Consider the following 19,617-nt stretch of genomic DNA (forward strand, 5'->3'; position numbering starts at 1 on the left):
GCCACAGAAGTGTTTCTGGACATTGCAGTAGTGTTCTTGTGCGAGAATATGCAGGCGTGCAAGGAGGGAGAACAAGCTGTGTACAAGAAAATTGCATGCTTACAAATTTGCTAAAGGCAGGAACGATGAGCGTGAAAAGGCAAAGGATACCTGTAGCAAATGTGGATGTAGCAGTCATGTCACTGGGGCAAAGGAGGGCCCAGCCGCAACAGCGGGATGCAGACATTGTGGAATGCAAGGGCATTTTGCCAGGCAGCGCAAGTGGTTGAACAATTTTAGAGAACAGGTGTACAAGTTTGGCATCAACTTGGTGTGACATGTAATTTCTAGGTCTGTCCATGCTTGATGCAGCATTTCAGAGCCATAGGCCTAAGCCATGATGCAATTGGCAGGGCCTATACAGTAAATGTGAGTGCTGCCACAGAAATCTGTCTGTACATCGTGGTGGTTTTACTGTGCAAGAGTCCGGGAAGAGAGCCAAGTAACCTTGAACTAGATTATAAACAAAGCAGTTCCTTTCTGCCCAGGCATTTCTGGGCTGACCGTCAAATGTACTAATAATTTTTAAAAAAGAGATAAGAAGGCACTGCAAAGAACTTCAAAATGCAGTATTTTCTATAGTTTACATGGTCGATTGATGCTGTCCAGAGAAACCTTTGTTGGAATTATTCCTAATGCCGAATGATTACGTCCTTGGCTGATATTTACACAAGAAGTGCGCTGTCCCCTGAACACTTTTGTTGGAATGATTCCTAGTGGTAAATGATGCTTGTGTCCTGGTTATTTGCTTACACACAAAACGATGCGTTTCCGCTGATATTTTTGCTGAGAAAGAGTTTCAGTGCTGGACTTTGGGGATTGTGGGCGTGGAACAGGGAACGCCCAAACAGTATAAATAGAACAAGCTCAGGCCTTGCAGACAGATGCTTGGGACGGCAGAGCTAGCAGGAAGACAGGGGGGCTAATGCAGATGGCTCAAAGGAGAGAGAGAGAGAGCAGAGTGGCTTTCCAGTTGGGGGGACGGAGTTAACTCCCTCTCTTTTTTTACTGGATTTTAGAGCCCCCAAGCTGAATTCTGGATATTTTGAAGCATTTTGAGTCTCTAAAGAAAGGACGCTGTCTATTGGCAAATGCCTCTATGAGGTTGCTTATCATGATTTGGTGAGGCAGGTGCTAGATTATCTAGCATGATTTGTGAAGTTGGCCATCACGACCTGGTGATGCGGTTAGTTCGTTTTTAAGGTAACTATAATTTCTTGGAGAATGTTGATCAGTCTTAGTCTTGATTTGAGGTAGAGGCAATGACAATGATTTCAGCTTTTTCATTAATGACTTTTTGCATTTCAAGTGCGCTGTGCATAGATAGTAATGACAACAATGGCAATGTTTCTTCATTACACATTTCTCATAATTAAAGGATTTCTTTTTTACATGAGAGTGTAAGAAGCATCCATTGAGTGTTCATTACTGAGTGATAACTTTTTGAACATTAACCTAAAGAGGGGGCATCTATCTAAATGCATTCTGTATTGATGTGATATGTATGTTATACGTCTTTTAATACACATATGAAGGGTTACTGGGTGGTATGAGCAGTGGATTATTAATACAAATATAATGACATTGGTAAACCCCTCCTGTGCTGATGAATGAGTATCAGCCACCCACTGCAGGCTGTTGATCCCCTGCTCTCATTACTGATGCGCAGTGACAAGTATTTGCTTTTCCCTACCCCTATGCCTACAACAGGAGGGAAGGCTCCAGAGGGAGGGGTGATAAAAATCACATCACTTTGGGACCACAAAGGGACATTGCTCACCTTTACTACACCCTAATAATATTCTCCCCAGCTGGCTACTGAAGAGGGGCGGCGGGGTTGGTACAGGCCTGGTGATACAAACAATAATAGACACTCTAGCGAAGAACAGGGTGACTGTTCAAGCAAGTACGCTTGACAGCTATCTAGCTAAGAGTCATTAACACACTCTAGTGAAGAGCAGAATGTCTTTTCAAGTAAGCTATCTAGCTAGGTAAACTGGCTAACACACATGATGATGTTACTATTCCTGTGACCTGATGCAGTACAGGGACTGGGTAGTTACAAGAAAGAGGTGTTTGAGATGTCAACACCAACTTCACAGTGGCAGTGCCTAGAGGATCTCCAGGGGAAACCCTGTTCACATATATGAAGACACCTGGAACCAAGCCAAGTGATGTTTTTTCAACCCTATGCATTAGAAGGGATCTAGATCAAATACAGTACACACGCTAGGGGGTATCCTGAAGTAGCCCTGAAGCAGGTAGACCACCAGAACTGGTTTCAAGGGTGCTTGACAATCCCCACAAGCACCCAGACCAAAAATAGCAGGGGAGGAAGGAACACTTCCATTCCAGACCCTTAAATCCTTATTGAGCACTTGCCCCACAAGGCAGGAGGAAATCCCTAGAAGGTATTCCAGCAAACCAAGCCAGCTAGAAGCAGCCTACCCTCAGGCCACTCCTCAGCAGAGGCAGAGGGTGTTAGCAATCATAATGCCAACAGGTTATAATCCACTCATGGAACACTGTGATAGTTAACTACCAGTGTATAGTTGGTTGTACCTTCAGTCTAGTGGCACTCCTTCAACTACAGCACTTCTCTCCATTCTGGGGGGAGATATTGAGCTCCCAGGGAGCAGAGGGAGCAATGTGTTTAGGGCTTGCAAAAGCTTGGAGAAATTATTCCATGGTACAAGGAATCCTCATGTCCCTCATAAAAGGTGAGCCAGTAAGACTAGAAGTCATCGGACGCCTAGCAGGATTGCCCAGTGACCAAGAAAGAAAACTCCAGTTTGGCCACGTAGTAACAGCTACTTACAGGTCCCAAGTCGGGTATCACCTGGGTAGACCTCGGGGAAGGGCAAAGGGAGGAGTCAAGTGAGAATAAGCCCTCTAATAGAGTATCACCTACTAGTACCACTGGTACAGATTGGAATTAAGCATACCTACCTTCTCAGCTACAGGCAAAAAGGGATTCCAGTATGCCCCTGTCCAGGAAGAAAGGGCGATCTTTCGTAGCAGAACACTCTGTAGAAAGAGATAGCAATGTTTCTTCATTACCAATTTCTCATAATTAAAAGATTTTTTTACATGAGTGTAAGAAGCATTCATTGAGGGCTTATTACTGAGTGATAAAAATGTGCACATGAACTTAAGGAGTGGGGCATTTATCTAAATGCACTGTGTGTTGATGTGTTATATATGGTACATGTCTGTTAGTACACATATGAAGGGTTACTGGATGGTGTGAGCAATGGACTATCAATAAAAATATATGTGACATTGGCAAACCCATCCTGTGCTGATGGATGAGGAGCAGCCACCCACTGCAGGGGGTTGATCGCCTGCTCTCATTACTGATCCGCAGAGAAAAGTATATGCTTTTCACTGCCACTACTCCTACTACAGCCCCAGGTTCCTCTTACATGTTTAGGGTATGAATGGGCGACCATTAAGTTCACGGAAAGAGAAGCAAGTGGCAAACTATACGTCGCTCACAAAGGTACCAATGTTCTGGGTTGAGATGAACAAGCAGCATTGGACATACAAATATGTCCAGGGGGGAACGTGCCCATTTTGTGTGTGTTGCACATGTCCGGGAAAAGCCTCAAGATTGCATATCCTACTGACTTTAATGACAAATTGGGGAAGTTAAAAGGTTTTGCTCATACAATAATACTCAAGCAAGCGGAATTGCCAAAGGCACACAAAGTGAGAAATGTTCCAGTCCTAGCCAGGGAAGGACTCAAGTCAGAGCTACACAGGTTAGTGGTGGAAGAGGAGATTGTGCCAATTGAGGCATCAGAATCGTTATCTGAATGCCAACATTTGAGTGGATAGACATTCACTTCCGAAAGAAAAAAGGCAATGTTGACCACTATCTGGCAGGTGTCATGGTCCTCGACATTTGTTCTTTCTTCAGCCGACTGTCAAATAGAACTGCATGAATCTTCCTATCTAACGTCATTTGTCACAACGTTTGGGGCATACCTGTTTTGCAGAATACCTTTTGGTTTGGCATCTGCGTCAGCAGTGTTTCAAAGACTCATGTATAAATTGTTTGGTAAATTTGCAGGGATTAGTTATTTTCAAGATGATATTTTGGTGTTGGAAACGAAGGAACTGGAGCATGATGAGAGAGAGCATTCGGTGTTGGGAATATTGAAGGAAAAGGGTTTGACAGTGAAGATTTCTAAATGCCAGGTGAAGGTACAGAGTGTTACATATGCCCCACTGCATAGCACAGCGGGTATAACACTCGCTTTGATATCCGTGCAGAGCCTGTTGATGCAGGTTCGGATCCCGGCAGGGTCAAACTCAGCTTTTCATCCTTCCGAGGTCAATAAATGAGCACCACACACTGTGGGTAATAATAAGCAGTGCTCAGGAACCTGAGGGTTTGCAGTGCTATATAAATGCAAAATAACAATAACGTATTTGGGGCATGCTATTGATAGTACTGGAATTAGGCCAAGAGAAGTATTGGTATGTGTTATGAGGAAAACACTTGCACCAACGTCAAAGGAGCATTTGAGATCGTTCCTTGGCTTGGCGTAGTATTATGTGACATGTATTCCAGGGTATGCAGAATATACAATTCACGTGAGGGGTTTGCTGAAGCAGAATGTGAGTTTTGAATGGTCAGTAGGGTGTCAGCAAGAGTTTGAGAGATCCGGAGACGAGGTATTCAGTTGTTGAAAAGGAGGCTTTGGCAGTCTGTTCGGCATCTAAGCATTTTTGCCCGTTGTTATGGGGTTTACCTTATGTAGTAAGGACTGATCACAAGCCTTTGGTGCATATTTTAACTACACAGGGTTTGGGTTCAGTGCCATCCTGCACTGTGAGGTGGATGGTGGATTTGCAAGACTACAATTTTGTCATGGAATATGTTCCGAGTCAAAGCAACGCAGTAGTAGATTGTTTGTCCAGACTGTCTATGTCGGACAGAGAGGCGCAGTGTGAAAGAGGTGGGATGCAAATGGTGTGTGTGAAACAGTCGGTGGATAGAAAGGTCTGGTGAAAGGAGAGTGAAAAGGAATGGGAGTTGGCATGGGTTCACAAGGGTTTGAGAAATGGTTGGAATGAGGGGACTGATAGTGAGGAGGGTAAGAAGTATGCGTTGGAGCTGAACAAGTTGGCAGAGGGACCTTAGGGTGTGACTAGGGCCATCAAATGAATCCTCCTGTAGCAATGCAGAATAGGTTGGTGCTCTTGCTCATGAAGGGCAGCTTAGGGAGGAATCTCACAAAGAAAAGGTCAAGGGAGTCCTATTGGTGGCCAGCGATGTTGAGTCCGCTATCAGGGATTGTGTTCCATGCGAACTAAGATGTAAGAGTCAGGTAGTCCGGACGCAACTGGTGCATCCTGTTGTAGTTCCAGAAAAGGTATGGTGTAAGATGGTATTGGACATTATGGGGCCATTTGAGGTATTGGGAGGAGAATCCCAGGTATATTCTTGTGTTGGTGGACTATACGTCCAGGTGGACAGACCTCATGTCTGTGCAATCAGTAACAAAGGGGGGTTGAGTTTTTGAAGGTCGTTGTTGACAGGGAGGGTGTGCCAGGGAGCATTATTACTGATAATAGTGTCCAGTTTGTATCACAAGAAATTATAGGTTTTCTGCGGGAAAGCGGTATTGTGCATCACAGGATGGCACTCTACAATCCTAGTGCCAATGGGTTGGTGGAGCGGCCAAACAGATTTGTCAAGCAGGTGATCAAGTTGGCCTTGGTAAGCAATTTAGATTGGAGACTGGTATTGAGGATGCAGTGAGGGCTCATAGGTATACGCCCAACACCCTTACAGGGTGCACGCTTTTTGAGTTGATGTGGGTTAGGAAGTCTGGGAGCAGATTAAGACCAGTGTGGTTAGATGAGGGTGAGAAGTCCACTGTGGATATGGATTCGGTTGTGAGAAAGGTGAGGGAGAGACAAGCAGTTTGGACAGAGGAACACAATAAGGACTGTGTGAAGGAGTGTCAGATCAAGGTCCGTGATGTGCCAAGAGTGAAGAGTCCTCGTTTTGTGAGGAAGGGGTTGCCGGTGTATCTTGCACCCTTAAAGTTGATGGGCGTGGGGCAAGGACATGTTAAGTTGTGTGACGGCACGATGTGGAATAAGAGGAGGATTGAAGTGCAGGATTTGTTGGGTGCTTGGTGGGTGGATGAGTATTTGAGTGTTGGTAAGAGGTCACGCTGTAGGGTTGGGGTAGAGAATCCCAGGAAGAATGTTGTTGAAAGAGTGGCTGGTGGTGTAGAAATGTAAATGCAACTATGCTGTCTGATTATATATTGGCCTAAGCCACTCGTATCATTTTCACATCATGAAACAATGTTGCAACATGTGAACCTGAAACCATTGCTTGAGAAGCCATTTTGTGTAAGGAGGCCATTTTGAGTTTTTGTTCTGCTCTCTGCTCATTGCATATATATATTCTGGTTTTCAGCTTGAGCACAGTAACCGGCCGCTGCTTGAACTTTGAGTTGCTTACATAGTTAGGAATGCCAGGACGCTACATGATTTGTTTTGTCTTATAATGAGAGAACCTTGAAGCTGTACATAACCATGAGTAATGTGCAAACTCAGGTGCCGTTCTGTCTAGTTAGGCCATTATAGCAGGCAGCTAGAAAGAATTATACATGGCTGTATGTGCTCCCCCGTGGGAGTTGTTATTCATTTCTGCTTGAGAACTGTCTGACCGTAGCACAGAGAGATAACATATAAGGAATGCCACCTTGTTATAGGGAACATTATATGTTTTTCACCATCCAGATGCACCCGGTTCTCAGATAGTAAATTGTCTTGGCACTGGCAGCAAGAGTGTAGAATGTTTTGGTATAATGAATTACGCAGTAACCCCTTGAGCCCTAGCCTGATGATGTCTGGACAAAGGGGGCCGGGCAATGCCTTCTAATTCTGTGAGGTTTGCTATATATGTGCCTGTTATACTTGTGCTCGCTCTCTCACTCCTCACGGTGTCCGCCTCTTACACATCGTGGGGCACTGAGATCCATTCGATCAAATGCTATTATTGAATAAATATATTCGACTTAGGATCCTCGTGGCTGGCGTGTCATTAGTATATGGTTGGATGCCTTAATTCCAGTCTTTGATCGGTCAGTGGTGTTTCGGATGACACCACTGGTGGTGAGGGTAGTAGCGCACTTTGTGATATAGAGGTGTCGGATGGCACCACTAGTGCACCTTGTGATATGGAGGGGTCAGATGCCACCATAAACGGTGGGCTTTGAAAGGACTAAGGCGGTACAAGATCTTTCGAGCAGGGTTAAAGTTATGCCCAAGACGTTTAATGATTATGTTTGTGATTAATTCGTTATTTCTTTGTTTTTGGTTTTATTCTTTGTTTTGTTTGTTCACAAAATTGTTTTAGGGGGGGAAGGTTTGGTATGGTTTGCAGTTCCGATTATTTTGTTCCTGTATTAGCATGTTTATGTGTTTACATTTGCCTACCTGTAAGGTTCCATGAAACTCTGTGTTTGTTGTGGAGTGGCTGTTGCTCCGCCATTCCAGGAGAAATGGGCTGTGGGGTTAATTATAGTTGTGGAGAGCAGTGAAACATTGTCTCATTTATAAAGTGATAACGTCAGAACTAGCCAATTATGTTGTAATGGACAAGTTGTGATGTCAAAACAAACTGATATTATTTATTTATTTATATTTATTTGTAATCAGTTATAAAACCTTTACAAAATTCAAATACCATAAAACACAATTCAAAGACAGCTTATAACCATTTCATCATCCATCATATAAAACATGATTCATATTGTACATTAATAGCAACACTGCCGCACACATATTATACAATCTTGAGGAACTTTAAAATTACAATTCATAAGAATACTATATCTAAAATAATAAATAGTAAAACTGACGATTTCTTTCCAGCATATTAAAACACATTTATACACAATATCTGGGAAGCACAAAGGACCATCTGCCATTCTTCAAGAATACAATTCATTATTCTACCCCAGTAGATGTAAGCTTCGGAAGCAGTTTACTTATTGTCCCCCAAAGTCTAAATAAAGCAAGGTGCATTATTTCACTATCAGTGTTTAAACAGTAGGTCCAGAATGAGTCCGTTTTGATGATAAAAACTGATATTAAGATTGGTGTGTATTAGTAGCAATCAGCTTTGCTGAATGCTGTATTTCTCTACTTTTACGTCACTGCATTGGAAATCCAACATTTCTCTACCTCCACCAGCATTACTTCAGACCTGATGGTGTAAGTGAAACGTGCAGGTGGTGGCACTTAAACTGCTCTGTGGTATGCATCCTCATCCCCAAAAGTCAGAAAAGGGCGATGATGGTAAACGCCATAGCTGAGCGTCACATGCCCCAGGTTCCCCAAGTCTGTTTCTTGATGTCTTCTTTTTTATAGGGATGGGGCAGACACAAGTGTGAAATGGCCCCTTTCCCTGACAAGTCATAGCTCACTGGGAAAGGGCCATTGGTATTACAAAGACTCTCATTCTGTGCATTCTCCACAGTAAATGCCGGCATCACATAAGCCTGAAACAGTACAATGAATGCACACTTAGAGATTGTATTCAGAATATGAAACACTTCTGTGATGTGAAGACAAGTAGGGCAAAACACAGAGATGTCTTGTGCAGGTAAGACATTTTCAAGCAACAGGGTGTTCATTGTTTATGGAATCCGTGATTTCGGTTATAAGGGGTGTTTCAAATGAATGTTGAAAACAAGGAAAGGGGTATTTTATAAAAATGGTGACGAGCATTGGTACAACTTTATACTGAGAGTGCCACCATCAGGTGAACAATCCTGCACTCTGCTGCTCACAGCGTGCCTCTGAAGCGAGAGGACAGGTTCTGAGTGTGACGCTGCGCTCTAAGAGCGTGGAAGGAAGCCTCGGATCACGCAGACGCGGTCACACGGCACTGGCGCTCTTAGAGAGCAGGACCGTGTCTAACATTGGCTTCCCAGGACATGCGACTTTCCTCACTGACTGAGCTGGAGCGGCCAGCGTACACCAGGTCCGCATTTCCACCGCTGTCTAATGGGCTGTCAGTAGCAGTGACAGGAAGGAAGCTGGGAAAGAGCCCAGGGTGGTGGTGGGCTCGTTGCAGGGCGCTAGGCATGTTTTTTTTTTATATTTGGGTTGATGGAGAGGGCAGGAAGCCACTTGGGGAAGGCTGGGGATTGGGGAAGGTGACAGGATGGAAGGTATTGGTTTTACCTTTTATGTATGTATGCATGTATTTATTTTTTGTATAGCGCCGATAGCCCGTGGGCATCAGGGCGCTTAGGCAAACAACGAAAAACAAAACAATACAATAGGAACGTCTGCGCTAAGCCATGAGGTGGTCATAATCCCCCGTATCCCAGTTCATCATCTGAAAAGATGAGTCTTCAACCCTTTCCTAAAAACAGTAAGGTTGGTAACGGTTCTGAGTGTTTCTGGAACACTGTTCCACAAGCTGGGGGCCTGCACCAAAAAGGAACTGCCCAGCCCAGATTTCAATTTAAACTTGGGGACGATCAACAGACATTTACCCTTTGAACGAAGATTCCTACTGGGGGTATGAAGCACTAAGCCCTTTTTCAGATACTCAGGAGCAGAGCCGTACAGGCATTTATGCACCAGGCAGAGAGCTTTGAATTTAATACGCTCCTCCACTCTGAGCCAATGCAAGGCTATTCTCTCTGCAGTAACATGATCTCTTTTCTTCAGATTTTTTTACCAGCCTAACCGCGTTGTTCTGAAGGTGGTGGTGAGGTGAAAGGGGGACCGACACGAGGGAGAAGAGGAAACTTGGCAGGACACCATATATTCTTTCGAGTTGTAGGCTGGTGTGTGATGGTGACAGGTGACCTCGTATTTTTCCCTTTTTTAGGGTGGGTGGGTGGATGGAGGAGGGAGAACAAGATACAAAAAGGAGGTGAGGAGGATACCTGGAGAACATGTATTTTCCAATCACAACATAAAATGTGTAAATGAAGAACCTTGATGACGCATTTCATCTCCGGTTTCAAGTGACATCCTCGACAACACGAGCTCAGCTCTCATTTCTATCATCTGTTAGTCAGAGACTCCGGTTGGTATAGCACCACAGTGAGCCATCTTACCATTCTAGATATTATGAACTGGACGTTATATGTCTGTTATTTTACGGGGTCTACAACAACAAAATCATACAATAACTACAAGGCACAGTGATGCTGTGCCATTTCTTACAGGAAATGTACTCGCCACATACTTAGTGTAGTGAGCACATGGGTGTCTGTTGAACTAGTGCACCGAATTACAGTCGTGGCTTACCTTACTTGGCCACATTGTGTGATCCTGGGTAAATAACAGTACTGCCTTTTTCTCGATTCACTTGCCTGCCAAAAGTGTGTGAACTACAAAAAAGTTGATATAATGTGCTAGATTCAAGACATGGCGTTTACATACACAATAATAAGACAGGGCCTTTTTGATGCTTGAATTGTGCAATGATTTAAAGGAGCAGTGTGCTCCGCCAAAAAGCGCACACTGCATACATATCGGATTTAGAAAGAAACTGGACCCAAAGTACGGCCACAGAATGGATGGGGGTGGAGCCAGACAGAGACATTATACTTTCTTTGCAGGCTGTCACCAGTTCATGCTAAGAAGAAACATCTTTTATATAAACTTACCTGATCGCCCATAAAGGAGAGATCCATGTTTGTGGCGCTGCACACTTTTTCTGACTGGCTGTGTGGGGTCTTTTCCCTGGTGGGTCTTCAGGCCCGGCACCTGGAAGCTCTGTTTTTCAGCGGTAGCCGGTCATGGATGTTCTCCACGGGTTCCACCTTCGCAGACTGTGAAGGCGCCAGCGCTCCACTTGGAGAGATGGAAGGGGTGGAGGACCTTTCCCCGCGCCTGAGTCCAGCCTTATGGTCTCTTAAAGGAGTCCAGATGTTGAGGTTTAGGTTTCATTTATGTGCATGTGATCTTAGCCAATGGGATTTAAGGCTTATGCTGGCTCAGTCTAATACCTCGGGCATTATTTCCCCCCCCCCCCCAGCACGAGTGGATCCACGATTCTCGCTGCACAGAATAGAAGTGTGACATGGCACATGCATGTCATGTTAGTAGAGCATATCCGCAGCCATTTCAGTAGGTCACTGGTATAGGGTCATCCCAAACCCCAAATCAAGGGAAATCATATATAATAGTGGGAGCCTGGACAGACAGCGCATCATTACAACCTTGGAGGTAATGTTGATACAGGTGGAATTTGCAAAATAAGTAGTGAAGCAAGAGGGGACAAGGGTAGTCGCCCCCTCTGGGCCCCCCTAATAGCCCAATGCGCTCGTTTCTGCCTCTACAAGGGCGGGCATTCACCCAATAATAAAATGGTCTTTTTTTAAACACAAGTCGGCGCTGCTTGAATTGCTTCCTGCAGTGAAGACCTACAAGAGAGGTAAGAAGTAAAAAAAGAAAGAAAATAGGTTAGAGGTAAAAACAAAAAAAAGTGTTTATACGGTATGTATGAGTGCATGCGGTGTGTATGTGCACGCACACGCGTTTTGATTGAGCCTGCCAGTAGTGCATGTCGCATGTGTATGTTAGTGTCAGGGTGTGTGAGCTGGTCTCCGAGTGTGCAGGACCTGGTATCTGCCTGGGTATTGTTGCGAAGCGCGAATGCACTGTGTGGATAATGGGTTGCAAGTGTGTGTGCTGTATGGCGAGGCTGGGTCATTGGCGGGGGCATGAAGTAGCAATGCGGGGGACCGTGCTGCCTCGTGCAAGTAATGTAATGGCATAGAGGGAGTGTGGCTGCACCTCATGCAAGTGTTCTAAAGTGGTGGTGATGATACGCAATTCTAGATTGCGGATGCAGCTGCATGAAAATGCTCACAAATGCTGCCACGCACTGTTGGTGACATGGAATGTTCACAAAAACTGTGCTGTAAAAGGCATCGTTTCAACACATTGGCCCTCATTACAACCTTCGCGGAGGACCATGGTGCTATTAGCCCCATGGTCCATGCCGCTAAGGTTACGATTCCGCCATGGTGGAAGGCGGAATTACCGCCCCATTACAAGGTGAGTGGGGCGGTAATTCCCCATTCGCCAATGGCCCCTTCCCCATTCCCATTTTTGCCCCATAGGGCATCATGGGAATGGGGAAGGCGATAATTACGGCACCGTAAATTACGGTTGCCGTAATTATCACCAAGGTCCCTTAGTGGGTTGGTTTTTAACGCCTGTAAAAAGCAGGTGTTAAAGTCACCATCCCGCTAAGGGACCTTGTAATCAGGCGGTAAGTGTTTAATGGCGCCGACCCTCTTTACGGCGCCGTTAAACACTTACCGCCTGGGTTGTATGTTAAAACGTTTCTCAGTGGCAGAACCCTTCCAACCGCCAATACGTTATTTTCAGCTCAGACTAAATTGGGGAAATAGGCCCCTGTAGTCCACTGGAAATATTCACCAGCCACGACTGACTGTGAATCATTTAGAATCTCCCCTCCCCCCCTAGCCAATCCCCAGCCACAAATGCAGTCCCTGCCACTGGATTCAGAACCTCTTCCTGTATTGGTAATTTCTGATGCCAGATACTCTGTGCATCATTAGCTGATTTGCAATTGACGTTCTGAGGGGGTTATAAAGTCCAGGGGATGATATGGAAACCTCCAGTAGTTGTTTCATCTTTTATGGACCGTTCAGGTTTAGCTTCCGAGTGGCCCCATTCCATGAGTGCACTGGTTTTTTACAATGCATGCTGGGATCTGTAGGCCGACATTTTCAATGCGAGAAATGAAACTACAAGTCCCAGCATGCAGTGTGCAAAACCAGGACTGACCGAAGGTGTCTAATGACATGTATCACAGACATGCACATGCCCAAGTGGCTGAGTCAGCACAGAAACGCAAACCTATTCACACTTTCCCTTTTAGCCCTCCTGTGCAACCCACATGGACTTTGATCCTAGTGCCCTGGGTGTGGGACAAAAAAAGAATCTTCATAAAGTGGATTACTTATATGATTTAGACCAGTCAACTGACCCTGTGAAGTAGTTTCTCTGTGCACTGTGAATCCTTAATTCCTTCACACAGACTCTAGTTTCTCCCTGGTGTGGCGAATCATGCTATACCTTTACCCATCCAACAGGCCCTCATGAGACTTGTGATACTCTGGACATCTGAGTTACATACCTTGACTATTACCATCCATGACCGCCCCACTTACCTACTTTCCCTAACCTCAGGAGACTAGATCTGTGGCCAGTATGTTTAATAAACACTAAGTTCATTTACAGATTACACATTAATAGAAAAGGTACTTTTGCAAGTGGGAAAGGATGAGAAAAGGTCAAGGACATACATGAACACTGAACTGGCACAACAACTTCACTAGAAGAAAACAGAATGCTTAGGTTAGCCATGAGTATCGTTCACGTCTATTGAGACCCCTTGCTAAAACCAGGTCCGAGATGGGGATAAAGCAGAAACGAGATGCTGCAAGCACACAGGAATGTGCCAAGAGGTATTTTATTGTAGCCTGTTACTGGGAACAAATGAGTAAGGGACTGGGCTGGCAAGAAGGAGGAAGGCTACTGGGATTTTAAAGGGTCCCCCTGAGAAGTGAGGTGCATGAGTGTTCAATGTGTCATACATGCAAGCAGCAATGTAACTGAGTTGCAGGGGCAAACCTCAGGAATCCTTTATTTACAAAGATACAAGTGAAGAAAATGTCATGTTATACACTACGTGATACCCTCTATCCATGGGATATAACTACATTTCTAATGTTTGGCTTTTTTATTTTTTTAATTAACTCTTTATTGAAGGTTTTCAGTGAGTAATAATACTGGCTTATATTTTGCCATGGATGCCACATATTCAAAAAGTATTAACCAACATCACATTAAAGTCTCTCGTGTGCCCTACGAATAGCAGCCAATCTTCACAGTTATTGAGGACCTTGATAAGTATTGTCCATTCACTGCCCTTCCATCTAGGTAATTTCGTTTACTCTGCATACCCTCCCCCTCCATCCACCCTTGCTCCATTTGGGGGTTAAAGTTACCCTTTTCCCCTTCCTTAGCTGAGAGTATTTATGAGGGTCTGCTTACGCGTATGGTGGAGGCCTTCAATCATCAGTGGTGTATTCTATTGTCCATTTGATTAGTGCTTCCGTTCCCCTCGTCAATGCTTTTAGAATGGCATCACCCGTCGAGTGTTGTCACTTTTCTACGGTGTGTCAAAAATGGAAGCCATTTTGAGTCTACATCAGTGTCTGTCGCTGCCAATATGGCCATCATACTTTTCATTGCATATATTTCGTTGGCCTTACCCCCTCTCTTTGTATTGGGAAATAACGTATTTTCCTGTGAATTGTTATACACACCCTGGCTGCTAGGAGCAGGTTTCAGGTCATATTGGTTAATACAGTGTACGTTCCTCTGCCTTTTCCAGTTCATACAGCACGAACAATGGATCCTGGGTCCCATCTATCCCTTTCAAACTATTTAACCCAGGCCAAGACCTCTTTCCAGAACATTTGGGCCAAAGGACCTTCCCACCAAATATGCCAATATGTTCCTGTCCTTCCCCAGCCTCTCCAAAGTAATGGACTCATTTCCAGCTACATCATGGCTAGTGTGTGCGGAGAAAGCGGTCACCTCAGAAGTAGCCTAAAGGTGGGAATCTTGTACTGCATCACAGTCCTCAAAGACCAGGTCGTTCTATCATGACCTGCCAGATGTCTTCCATGTCCTACATCCCCAGGTCCCGTTCCCACTGTAACCTACTATGCAAAGACCTATGTTGTCCTCTGGTTTGCAAAGCTATGTATAAGTTCGAGATGAGGCCTTTAATGCCCATATGTGTGTCCAAGACCTGTTCAAATGGAGTACATTCCTGACTGAGAAGCCCCTCCCACATGGGCTCTGTTAGGACTCCCTTTAGTTGCAGGTACACGAAAGGGGTCATACGCCTCCGTATTCCTCGTCTAGCTTCTCCTTGTCCAGGAAGTGCCTGTCTCACCACAATTGTCCTGCCCTCACCAGTCCCCCTTCATAAAATGTCTGGAATCTGAGGGTTTCAACTATTTTGTACCTAAATGGAGAGGGTGGGCACAGGAGGTTACCCCTTCCATGTCCCTTGACTTCCTCCACATATGCCATAGAGTAGCCTGTGTCGGATGCGTCCGCATTCTTTTTGGAAGCCATCTATAGGGAACCCATAACTACTCTCCCAAGGTGACTGGTGAAAGTAATAGGTTTTCCAATTCCACCCAGTGCTTGTCCTTAAATTCGCTTAGAGATGGTACACCAGGATCCTGAATTGTGTTGCTTTGAGGTCTGAGAGACCTACTCTTCCAGCTTCTTTTGGTATAATCAATGTTGTGTACGTTAGCCAAGGCCTCTTCTCTCCCCATAAGAATTTTATGTACGTTCTTTTTGCTTCCTCAAAAAAGGAGACCGGCACTGCGGTTGGTAAGGCCTGAAATAGAAATAACAGCCTCGGGAGGACAGTCATCTTAATTGCTGTAAGGAAGCCCTGCCCATGATAACATTGTCCTGGCACATCATGCTAGATCTTTCGTGGTTGTTTCCCAGAGGGTGGGATAGTTGGTAGTACAAAGATCTGCCACTTCCCTCGGGATATGGATTTCCAGATATTTTAGTTCTGAGTTTTATATATGCACCCCAACGCTAGAGAGGAGACAGTCCACCTCCGATGTGCACTCGAACATGGAGAGGGCCATTGATTATTTTGGGTTATTCTAAAGCCTGATAGGGTTCCATATCTCTCCAGAGTATCTATAAACTTTGGCAATTAAGTTTGTGGGTTGGTTATGCAAGCTAACATGTCACCTGCAAAAAGAGCTCATTTGTACTCCTTCTCATTTCTTTCTAACCCTGTGATTTGCTGTTCCCCTCATATAGACGTTGCCAGTGGTACCAGTGTCAGGGCAAAGAGTAGGGAGAACAGGCCCCCCCCTGTCTCATTCCTCGACCCAATTTAAATTTCCTGGATGCTATACCAGTAACCACAACCTTTGTCACTGGTGTTTCATAGAGTGCTGCGACTCCAGTTACCCTCTTCAAGACCAAGCCCACCTTCTGAAGAATACCTTTTAAAAAGCCCCACTCCACCTGATCAAATGCCTTCTCAGAGTCCAGTGATATCAATATTGGTTCCTGGTCATCCTCCCTCAGCCCTGTCAGGAGGTCTAATGTTTTACGAATGTTATCCGCCCCAGTCTACCTCTGATAAAGCCTACTCGGTCAGGGTGTATACATTTTTATAGGAAATCTTCTCATTGTTTCCGCTACAAGGCTAGTATATATTTTCGCATCTACGTTCAAAAGTGATATTGGTCTGTATGATCCACATTCTAGTTGTCCTTTCCTTCTTTTGGGATTGCCACTATTCTTGCCTGGAAAAATGATACTGGGGCCCTCTCTCCCTCCATAATTTGATTGAAAAGTTTGTTTAGGAAAGGGGCTAGTACCTCTCAATGGGCCTCATCACGACTTGGGCGGTAACACCGGCGGTATTACCGCCGGCGGTATTAGCCCTACTGCCGAACTCCCCGGTGCTAATAGCGGCGGATCACTAGTTCGGCGGTAAAGTAAATCCCCATTCCCCATTGAGCCCATTCGGGAATGCCCCATTCCCCATTGGGCTCAATGGGGAATATTCGCGCTCTTACCGCCGGTGGATTTCCCGCCAGCGGTAATAGCGCACATTTTCAGCAGATTTCCTCCCAGCTCAGAGCTGGGGCGAAATCCGCCAAAGTCCTGATTTGGCGGACCCTTAAATCCGGCGGTAATAGCGCTACCGCCGGATTTAAGGGTTACCACCAAAGTCGTGATGAGGCCCAATGTCTCTTGTAGAAGGTCGGGGTAAACCCAACCTGCCCTGGTGCTGACCCAGCCTTCCATTAAAAATTGCCATAAGCACCTCTACAATTTCTATCGGGGCATCCATCTGTGCTGTCTCCTCTATTGTTAAGGTTGGCAGGATATTTCATTGAGATATGTCCTCACATCTGCACCGCTAGCTGTTCCATCGCAAGTGTATAATTAGGCATAGCATTGGCCAAATCTTTGGGTGATTTCCACCAGCCGAGTCAAGATTTCTCTGTGGTCATATTTAATCTTAAATGCTGCCCTGTCTGCTCTCAGTCCACTGAGGCAAGCCTCCAATAGAGCTTGGACCTTGTCCCGTTTTTCATAGTACTGCTGCTTTAGATACCAAAGTTCGGTCAAGGGCTTGCCCATTGGCAGATCCCAGGGTTCCCACCTCAGATTCGTTACTTCCCGCAACGTGTCTTCTTGGGAATGTTCGCTTTCTTTCAGCATCTCTTCCCCATCTCTTATAGTACGGCTGAAGTTGGCTTCTCTCAATGTCCTCTCTCTTTCTTTAGCTGATTCCTCCGGGATTAAAAGGCCTCGGAAGGTAGCCTTTGCTGCCTCCCACACTATGTTCCCCGGAAGGTAGCCTTTGCTGCCTCCCACACTATGTTCCCCAGAACCTGATATGTGTCGTTCACTTACAAAATGAAAACAGAGATGGGAGAATTATTTAATCAGAAAAGGGAGTCTTTGAATAGCATATCATTTCATGTCCAACAGTTGACTGTTGTGATCCAGGGCTCCCAATCTAGAGATCATTTTGACATGTCATGGTCGGACAAACCCACTACCTGTATCCCGGCTTCTTTAATATTATGTTCCATTTCTGCATCTACGAGAATATAGTCTACTATTCGTGTGTATGTTTTATGGGGGGGAGCGGAGAGTAAAAAGTGTACAATTGTCGCTCTGAGTGAACAATTCTCCATGTTTTGATTAGTTAATACATCTTCAAATAGTAATCTAGGTTGTTCTCCTCTCTGCCCATAGCCCTCATCGCACTCTCCCTGAGGGAGGACCAATCCCATGGGGGTTTGCCAACATGTTAGTCACCTCCACAAATTAGGGTGCCTGCCTTCCACCCCACTAGGAAATCCAGTACCTCATTGAAGAAATTCACCTGGCGCTGATCTGCAGCGTATATCGACCATAAGACACCTTGGCGTCTCCTAGTTTACCCTTTACTGCCAGAAGGCGTCGCTCCAATACCCTTTTTATCTGCAACACTTCCAGGCCCAATGAATTTCGCACTATAATTCCCGCACTTTCTAGAGTCGTTTGATGCCCACAATACTGTACCCACACCGTCCATTTTAAATGGAATTCTTCCACCCTCTTAAATTTAGTTTCCTGTATGAAGAGGATATCAAGGCAAGATTGCCTAAACTCCCTTAACACCATAGACCTCTTCTGAGGGGAGTTCAGACCCTTCACATTCAGGGTTTCGATCTGAATCATGTTATTCCTTGACATGGTTTCATTTTTGTTTGCACCGCCCTGTTTGATTTGCCTTCCGTGTACCTAGCCCAACAACCACTAGTGTTGCATCGCATTTCCATAGTCTGTGTTCCCCATCTTGATCCACTAGCTGACTCCTGATTGACACCTGGATTACCCACGTTGTCCCTCTGTCAAATCCCGTTCCCACAGCCCTTCGCCGTTCCTCAATTCCATCACAAGGAATGCTTAGGATTAAAGCGCTATATAAATAACACATCAATTTCATTATTACCTCGTGGGAGACTCCCTTTAAAGGAAGGACCACCAGGAGGGGACGCCTCACCTGATTTGACTATACATATTAGGAGAGTCCCCCTAAGATGTTTATTTTAATTCTAATTCAGACAGATGCCTGCCGTGAAGGACCACGTCATCCCACAACATTGTTTTTTCTATCCGTTCAGACGTTCAGCGGTAATACTCCCCTCCCTTCGACAGTTCCATGTTGTTGGTTGACCCACCTGTTGTCTCAAAGTGGTATTCAGTTTGAATAATGTCCTGCTTCCATACTGACGACCCCTTGGTGCTTCGAACCTCTGCCTGTGCCTCATGATTCTCTATGCAACTCTTCTGTCTCCGAGTCACATCTGTCCTCTTTGAGTTGCGTCAATGTATCTATTCTTTCGTCCAATGTCATCCTGTATTCTTTCCGTTGATATTCGAAGCACAATGCAAATGAGTATCCCCATCCATATCTTATGTTGTGGTCTCTCAGCCACTGAATCAGCGGGCACCATTTCTTCGGTTTATTCAAGGTCAACGCTGATTGGTCCTGATAGATGCAGACTTGTAAGCCTTCATAGTCAAATCGTACCCTTTTCCCTAGCTCTCACCACAATGTCCATTTTATTTTTAAAATAATGGCATTTGGCCAGTGTTGACCATGGGCTTCCTTGGGGTCCGCCTCCCATGTGTATCCTGTCAAAGGAGATTTCAGGTTCTCCAGAGCTTCCTAGGAGAGTCGCCATTAGACCTTTAATGGCTATTTCCAGTGATGCAGCCCATTCATCCTCTTTCTCCTGTAGTGCCATGATGTGGATGCTACCTTTCCGCTCGCTCTTTTCGAGATTGTCGACGTTTAAAGCTAGCTCCATTCCTCTCGATTGCAGGTCTTGAATTCCAGTGTCAAACCTCATTTTATTTATTATTTTACATTTATAAAGCGCACAAAGCGGCCCTGGGCCATCG

The 19,617-nt window shown here is 45.1% G+C and overlaps 1 protein-coding gene across 13 annotated transcripts in view; it reads right to left on the reverse strand.

Annotated features, from left to right (window-relative positions):
• Window positions 1–19,617, reverse strand: part of C2PH14orf132 (chromosome 2p C14orf132 homolog) — a 275,910-nt gene that overhangs the window by 171,127 nt on the left and 85,166 nt on the right. For 7 of the 13 annotated variants that reach the window (XR_011302031.1, XR_011302032.1, XM_069644513.1 and 4 more), the window contains 2 exons: window positions 10,710–11,468; window positions 2,989–3,066 (listed from right to left, as the gene is read on the reverse strand). The exons of 1 other annotated variant lie outside the window; for it this stretch is intronic. Coding sequence is in view for 5 of the 12 variants with exons in the window: in XM_069644513.1 (XP_069500614.1) it covers window positions 2,989–3,066; window positions 10,710–10,736 (105 nt within the window). In the remaining 7 variants the exon portion in view is untranslated. The remainder of the gene's footprint in view (window positions 1–2,988; window positions 3,067–10,709; window positions 11,469–19,617) is intronic. 5 more of the 13 variants (XR_011302028.1, XR_011302035.1, XR_011302034.1 and 2 more) reach the window with 1 other exon arrangement.

The sequence above is a fragment of the Ambystoma mexicanum genome, chromosome 2p (genome assembly GCF_040938575.1).
Source record: "Ambystoma mexicanum isolate Mex_15411 chromosome 2p, UKY_AmexF1_1, whole genome shotgun sequence".
NCBI classification, from domain to species: domain Eukaryota; kingdom Metazoa; phylum Chordata; class Amphibia; order Caudata; family Ambystomatidae; genus Ambystoma; species Ambystoma mexicanum.